The sequence below is a fragment of the Tyto alba genome, unplaced genomic scaffold (assembly GCF_018691265.1).
Source record: "Tyto alba isolate M040663 unplaced genomic scaffold, T.alba_DEE_v4.0 Super-Scaffold_14, whole genome shotgun sequence".
In the NCBI taxonomy this organism is placed as follows: domain Eukaryota; kingdom Metazoa; phylum Chordata; class Aves; order Strigiformes; family Tytonidae; genus Tyto; species Tyto alba.
Window position 1 is genome coordinate 53,502,973 of NW_024881276.1, and position 7,508 is coordinate 53,510,480.

General features: G+C 40.6%; 1 protein-coding gene across 1 annotated transcript in view; it reads right to left on the bottom strand.

Moving 5' to 3' along the window:
* CFAP44 (cilia and flagella associated protein 44) overlaps window positions 1-7,137 on the bottom strand; it is a 44,799-nt gene extending 37,662 nt beyond the window's left edge. Inside the window, 4 exon segments of the mRNA XM_042789045.1 lie at window positions 546-717; window positions 1,605-1,697; window positions 2,009-2,098; window positions 7,108-7,137. Of these exon segments, the coding sequence (XP_042644979.1) occupies window positions 546-717; window positions 1,605-1,697; window positions 2,009-2,098; window positions 7,108-7,123 (371 nt within the window). The 5' untranslated portion in view covers window positions 7,124-7,137.
* Between the last annotated feature and the right edge of the window lie 371 nt (window positions 7,138-7,508).

The window sequence follows — 7,508 nt, forward strand, 5'->3', positions numbered from 1 at the left end:
TGTGAAAGTCACATACCATATCCTACTTGACCGTACCTAGCAAAAGACTTATTGTAGCTCTTAGTTGATGGGCATCACTTCTTTCATTCTACCACTTTAGATCTTCTGGGCACCAGGCTACATATCTACCTGGTTTCTTCCCCACTTCTCCCTTTGCTGTTCTGTGGGGAAGTATGAGGTACACAGCTGCTCGTCTCCCGCCCTCCCCTCAGCTTCTTGGGGAATACCAGTGTAGCTATGCAGAAAGGGAGAGCTTTGCAGGGCTCGTCTTCTGCCTGGTCACATTAACTTGGCCATGATCTAGTTCTACAAGAGTATTTATAACAGTAAGAATTATTCCAAATCAGAAATGTTGATGAGGTCAAGACAATGTTTAAGACTAAATTCACCCAGAGCCATAACTGGTCAGGATTCTTATCTGTGTCTCAATCAAAGGTATCCCAGTAATGCCACATAGGCTACTCCAAGTTGGACAAGTACAATTTTAAGACCATATATTAAATATCCTTAGCTTTAAATTTGCACAGCCTCAGCAAAAAGGATACCTGAGAGTAAGAAGGTTAATTGGTATTTCAGAGTCTTCTGTGACAAAGGGCCGTGAATATATGTCTTCATAGTTATAGAAGAACGTTTCTGAGATTTTCTCTTCTACCTTCTCAGGCTTTTTTTGTACTTCCAAGGGTGCTTCACTATTATCTTGCTCTTCTAAATCACCTTCTGCATTGCAGAAGTGGGAACATAAAGGAAATTTATATTCACCATAAATTTTAGATTCCCTGCTGATATTTGCACCTAGCTGCAAAAGGGAAGGATTCACACATTCCTTGCCTCCTTTAACAGGCACTCCATAGCTCAAAACAGGGGTACCATGTCTTTGTAACAACTTGTCCTGGAACAGCCTGTAACAAGCACTCCCTTGGGCTTTTAAAAATTTCTCTGTGAATATTCAAAACTGAAGAATTTAAAGAAGAAGAATTTTGAGGGTGTTTTAAAAAAATTGACCTACCAAAGACCTACCGAAGTAGTTCAGTTCAGCTTTGCTTGGTGGTTACATCTCAGCTTTAGAAACAAAATAAAGTTTAAGTGTCTTTTTTCAGGAGCTATTGAATGCAAATCATTACACAAAACAATTAGTAAAAACACATACATCAGACCACCATAAGACACCATCATCCTCAAAAAGGCATACTGCTAACGTGTGACCCAGTGCAGTTCTTTGTTGGAGTGCAATGCGGAATACCGTCAAATTGACTTCCAACTAGTCATAAGCGCTTGTTAGAAGTGCTTTTTAGTTTGATACCTCAAATCAAATCCCCATTACCTATGTTGTAAGCTTTTCACCCTGTCTTGATTTTTTTTCTCTCCAAGGTGTTCTATGAAAATCAACCAAAGGGATCAGAAACCAGCCATGGGAAAGAGCAAAATGAAGTACACAAGGTAAGCCAACTGAAAGGGAGCAGTGTCAATTACAGAGCAATGACTGTAACTTGATGGCACTGGTCTGAGATGCTGTTCATAACAACAACAGTGAAAAAATAAAAACTAGAAAGTGGTGGGATTTTTAAGGTCATGCCAACATCTCCTCAGTGAAAAGGAGTACTCACCAATGCTCTCAGTGCCTGATTCCGCTTGCTCTGCTTCATTCTCCTCTTCCTCTGCAGTTGGTGATTCCTTTGGAAGACTAGTTTTGCTTTCTTCTGCAAGGGACAATTGGGATTACTCTCTCAGGTATTAATTCCTTTGACTAATTTGCAGGCACATGCCATGTTAAATAAATATATAGTTCTGTAGTAGTAAAAAAAAATTCCTTCTGTCCAACAATGGACTTCCTGCTGTTTAGCATTAAGTGTGGGGAGAAATTTGCTTTCAGAAACCCCCATATTTTAAAACTTAGGGGAAGAAAAGAAACACATCCAGTATGAGGAAGAATGGGGTGAGTGGTGGGAGAAGCCAGAAGCTACTGTAGGTTCAGTATTGAAATCACTATATAATGGTGGGAAATACTCACGAACAACACTGTGATCTGCCTGTGCACCTCCTGCTTGCTTCCCATCGGCTCCCTCCTGTTCCCTTGGAAAAGATGGCACATCCTCTTTACCTGGTGGTGGTGAAGAGGAACTTTTAGTACTTCTGCCTTCATCTGCCATTTAGACCATTATAATTTCCTCCCAAATGCTCTGAGATTCTCAAAGATAATATTTGTGTTCTGCCTATACACTACAAATATGGATAACCTAAAGATACGTCCCAATTTGTAAGGCAAATTAATTGGTTCAGGTTTTAGGACTCCGAGCTCTGTGCACATTGCTATAGAAATACTAAAATATTGCATAACACGGGAAGCTGAAGAGAGATTTACATGTTGTGGGCTTCTGTTTAATATACGGAGCCGAAGGGGGAGTGCATTTGGTATTGAGACAAGGCTATTCCTCCACCTTTCTGGTGGACTTCACAAAAATATCAGGAGATAGACATTCTGAGACCATCTAATACCATGATTGGAGAAGGAGGAGGTGAACCTTAAGAAAAAAGGACTTTCTTCAAAACATTCTATATTCATGGAAAGTGAATTTAAAAAACCAAACTTTAAACAGCTTAACTAACACCCCCCAGCAATTTTTCACCTTTCAGAGTATCATTTTCAGTGTTACAATTTCACTAGTTATCATTGTCCTCTGGAGTGGGAAAGATCTAGGTTTTTTCATAGAAAAACAAACACATTAATCATCTACATAAACATCTCTGAAATAAGCAAAAAAGCACAAGCATTGATCTTATTCTAAATTTGTTCTGTCTTTTAATTTCAAACACGGTCTCCATTTCCAAATAAAGTACCTTACAATGAACATTGAAGAAAATTTGTACAAATACTACAGCTATAAAATATTATTAGAAATCAGAAAATTCAGAAGTTGAATGTAAAGCAACCTAAATATTCAGAATAAGAAATATAGACATGATGCAAATGAATCTTTTTTTATGTGTAAGCCTGACTTTGATACCAAGAAAAAGTCCCTAAGAATGCATTTCCTGTTTCTGACTGTGAACCAGAATCCATTTGGGAAAAGATCTTTTGAGGCATTTCAGACTTTTCAGGTATTTCAGGAAAGGCAAAGTGTCCAAACATAATGCCATGCACCAGAAGGACAGCAAAGGCAAAGAACTATTGTAGACATGTCATTCTTGTCATTATGTAGTCAACCTGCCCTACTCAGTCTTCATCCAAAGGTTCTGAGTCTCTGCCAGCATCTAGCTTTCCTGCATGATCTCATTTAAGAATTAAAACGAGCTTTTACCCCTCAGGAGCACTGAGAAAAACTTGAAAATAGACATGCATAAAGTTTTACATTCATAAAACAAATAAAAACAATTGCAATATATCTCAATGTATTTAAATTAAATTCATGAGTTTTTAATGGGGTAACAGAACTGATATCACTGAAGTTGAAGAAATAGTTACAGACTAGTTGCATAAATATATAGTGGAGTATTCACAGACCTGAATTCTAATTCCAAACCCAGTAATGACGTGTACAATTTGTATCAGCCATTTCACCTCTGGCTGTCTCAGTTATCTCTTGTGAAAAATGAGATAATAATACTTACCCATCTTAGCAAAGTGTTTAGATATCCATCGAGAAAAGTGCTATAAAATTTCAAATTATTGCAACTAATTAGCAATCATTTATCTTCTAAAAATTAAGACTATCATAGTTTTCATTATAAATTAATTCCTATCTGGAAAATGCTTTAGGCTGAAAGAGGGTATGAACATTTCCGCCTGCATTGCTGGGTTCTAGTTAAAGAAAGCCATTGCAATGTTCATCGTGCATATTACTGTGATGGTGTTCAAGCACAACAAATTTTGAATTTAAAGACTCTGAGGAGGCTCAGTGGGGGGACACATTTACTTTGATTGCAGATTTTAGCTTTCATGGGTTGACTGATCCAGAAAACTTCTGTGTAGGTTCACTGTGACAAAGGTATGCATTTCTGAATGCTGTTTTTTGTTACCTGTGGGTTTTGTTTTTCTTGGGTTTTTTTTTGAGTCAGTTTTCCTAAAGAAGATAGAATTAAGGCTTTTGATACAGAAAACTGAGATAGTGGCAAGAAGAACTGGTGTGAAGTGCGAAGAAAAACCAAGTTGGCAACCAGACATTTTTGTCAACCTTAATTATACACTATGCCTGACCAGGACAGTATTGGGTTTTTTTCCTCTAGTCCTAGTAATTCAAGTTACAGACCTGAAACACTACACAGAACTACAGTTCTACAGAGCTACAGTTCCACCATTTAGCTTTCTAAGAACTCACTCAGGAGTGAATTCAGGTTTTGTTTCAGTGGCCCGTGCTATAAACTGTGATTTTCAGCTAATCTCCATTTTCTTTCAAACTGACTTTCTCTTAGCTATGTTCTCAAAAGCCACAGCTCAACTCAGAATGGAGAAAAATGTTCGTTTAGGTATATTCTTTCAGTTATTTCAAAACTAAGATGTTTCTTGGCAATTTTGCTGCCACACAGAATCCTTATATAAGACCTTCTCAAAAAGGTAAATTTGGACATTAAAGAGATTTCTCATCTCGGATAATTGTCTCATTTATTTAAAATACAGGATAATTAAATCAAATGGGTGTTTATTTGGTAACATGTAAACAAATTCACTGAGATTACACCATTTTGTTTGTATTTTGTCATCCTACATTTTTGCTCTTTCCAGAAAAAAAAAAAGCGTTTAAACATGTAAACTCCAGATACTTCATAAATGTAGTGCTTACCTTCATAAATCCCATGACTGACACTTCAACTGAATAAAATGCATCAAATTAAATAATGATCAAATGCAACCTACTTTTTTTATTTTAGGAATTGAACATATCTAGTAGCTATTATTTTAAGCTGTCTCTGACCCACTGTGTGACTGTCTTTAAAACACATCACCTATCTCACTTCAGCTTTTATATCTACAGAAGAGTGATAATCAGTTTTGTCCACTAATTTGGGATATGTAGAAATAGGGCATTATTACTGAAGAACGTATCTGCAGTGCTATTAGTACCAGTAATAAGCAAGAGATTAAAAATTCATCTCTGTACTGTGCTACTTCTGCAGGAGTTTATTTTTTGGTTCACTCCAAATTGTGCAATTTTTTGTAGAAAAGCTTTGGCCACCAGTGGGCTTTAGGGAAAGAATGGAGAAAAAAAAAAAAAAAAAAAAAGTCACCTGTTCTTTCCTTCAGGAGAGATTGTCTTGTGTGTTATTCCTTTACTTGTCTTTGTTCCATGTGAAGGAACTCAGTTCATCCCAGACTTTGTTTTGCATTATTGTTTTCAGTCCTGACTTCTCTTAGCACCATACTATGAGCCTTCGGGGCTACACTCTGCTATCTTTCTGGCCTGGGGATAACACTGGCCTAAAATAATGACTGCAACTTTTGGCTATCATGAGGGGCGTCTGACATGAGGAGTTATACATGAAACATCTGTTCCAGGCTGAGGCATCTTCTTCAAGTCTAGCTCTGCTTTGGATATGTTGGGTTTCTTCCCATCTGCCAAGTCCTGCTCATTTAACTCCTCTTCAGATAAAGTCCCCTCAGCAGCTTTTTCTGAGTTTTCCATTTCTTTATGAAAAACAGCATGCCACTGAACAACTCTCTCAGCATTCCTTCTAGCGTTCAGAGTACCACATCAGAGTACACCAGCAATTTACTGAGCTGCTGCTGAGTGCAACCAGTGTAAGCAGTAGTTTTGCACAGCTTACTTTCATTCAAAACAATTTAAAGCCTTTTAGTGCTTATATACATACACAAAGAAAAATATCCAAGTGTAAATAAGGCATAGCTATACAGTGCTGTCTGTGTACTGTTATCAGTCAGCATTACTACAGAATTAGTAATAGAAGTCAGTTTTAGGCAATCAACCCAAAATCCCAAATAAAGAATTTTTTTTGTGCTAGAAAATATTGTTGTCTCTCTTACGATAGCTAGAAGACTTGAAAGCAAGGAGAATAACAGTAGATATAAATTCTCACAGTAGTTAGAGTTACACACATAAAATATTTACTAGTCAGAGACAGAGTGATCAAGGATAAAGCTACAAAGCAGGATCTAGACACATCATCTTTATCATAGCCCCATTGTCTTTTTTCCCCCATCAGAGAGATAAAGAAGTGGACACAAGAGTCCTGCTTAGAACCTCACTATTGCTGTGTTGCACACATTCAAAATATTTTCCTATAAAATTAGGAGAAATAAAACTTAATTCCCAACCTTACAACTAAGGCAGTCCTCTGTATGACCCAGGTGTCCTAGCTCTGACTCATACAAGCAAAAGTTTCGAGTTTCTTAAAGTCTGCCTTGTGAATAAAGGTTACCAGATTTTTATTAAGTAGAAACAGGAACCGGTGACATCACCACAGTTACTTATTAATTTACAGTATAAATGAAAATCATAAAAACGAACGTGAGAACAGTGCCACAAATGCAACAGGTAATAAAATTAACTGCCTCACACGTGGTAAAGCAAAACCAACAAGTCCCACTTCAAAATAAGTACGGGATGGTCTATCTCGGCTGCAGGACATTCATCCCGGTTTCACCTTTCCGAAGCTAAGCATCCGCACGTGAATAAAGGCTTTTCTTTTCCAAAAGCCCTTGCGTAGGAACTCGGGGCCCCTCCTCAGACTTCAGCACGCAAAGGCGATGGCACCAGCCCCGCTCAGAGGTGCAGGCCCGGCACTGCCCCAGCCTGACGCTCTTTCCAAGGCCACCTTCCACCTGGGCACCAGGGAAAGGCCACGGCGAGGCAGAGGCGCCCCGAGACAGGCAGTTTTGCAGGGGATCGCAGAGGGGCGGGCAGCGGACACCTGGGACTCCTGAGGGAGAGCAAGGGAGTGAGCTCCGAGGGGCCGCGGGGCGGGAGCCGCGGGCGGCGCCCTGGGGGGGCGCGGTGAGGCGATGCCCCCGGCGGGTGCACGAGGGGCGGGGTGGCTACCGGCGGCGGCTCCACGGGAGGCGGGGAGACGCGGTGGAAGGGCTGCGGCCCACCCGAGGTGCGACGTGGGCCCGTGCAGGGCCGGGGCGGGCCCTGACCCTCCCACCCGTCCCCCTACCTGGGGCCGGCTCCATCGCGGCGTTACCGGTTTCCAGGCAACCGGTCCCGCGCCGTGGCGGTGCGCGCATGCGCCATCTCTAGGGGCGGGGCGGGGGGGGCAGGCCTCAGGGCTCGCGGCGGTCGGCAGCCGTTAGGCGGTGTAACGGCCGGGGCTGAGGCGGCGCGGCGAAGCTACCTGTCCGCTGAAAATTAGAGGGGCTAGGAGGTGTTCTTTGTTTTGTTTTTTTTTGTTTGTTTGTTTGTTTGTTTGTTTGTTTGTGGTTTTTTTTTTAAGTATCAATCTCCTTTGGCCACTGTTGCGGTCTTTTCAAAACTCAGAGTGGGGAAATGAATTGAATTCCCTAAACTTTCAGCCCACAAGACGAAGCAAGTGCCGTGCGCCGGTCAGTTACGGCGTCT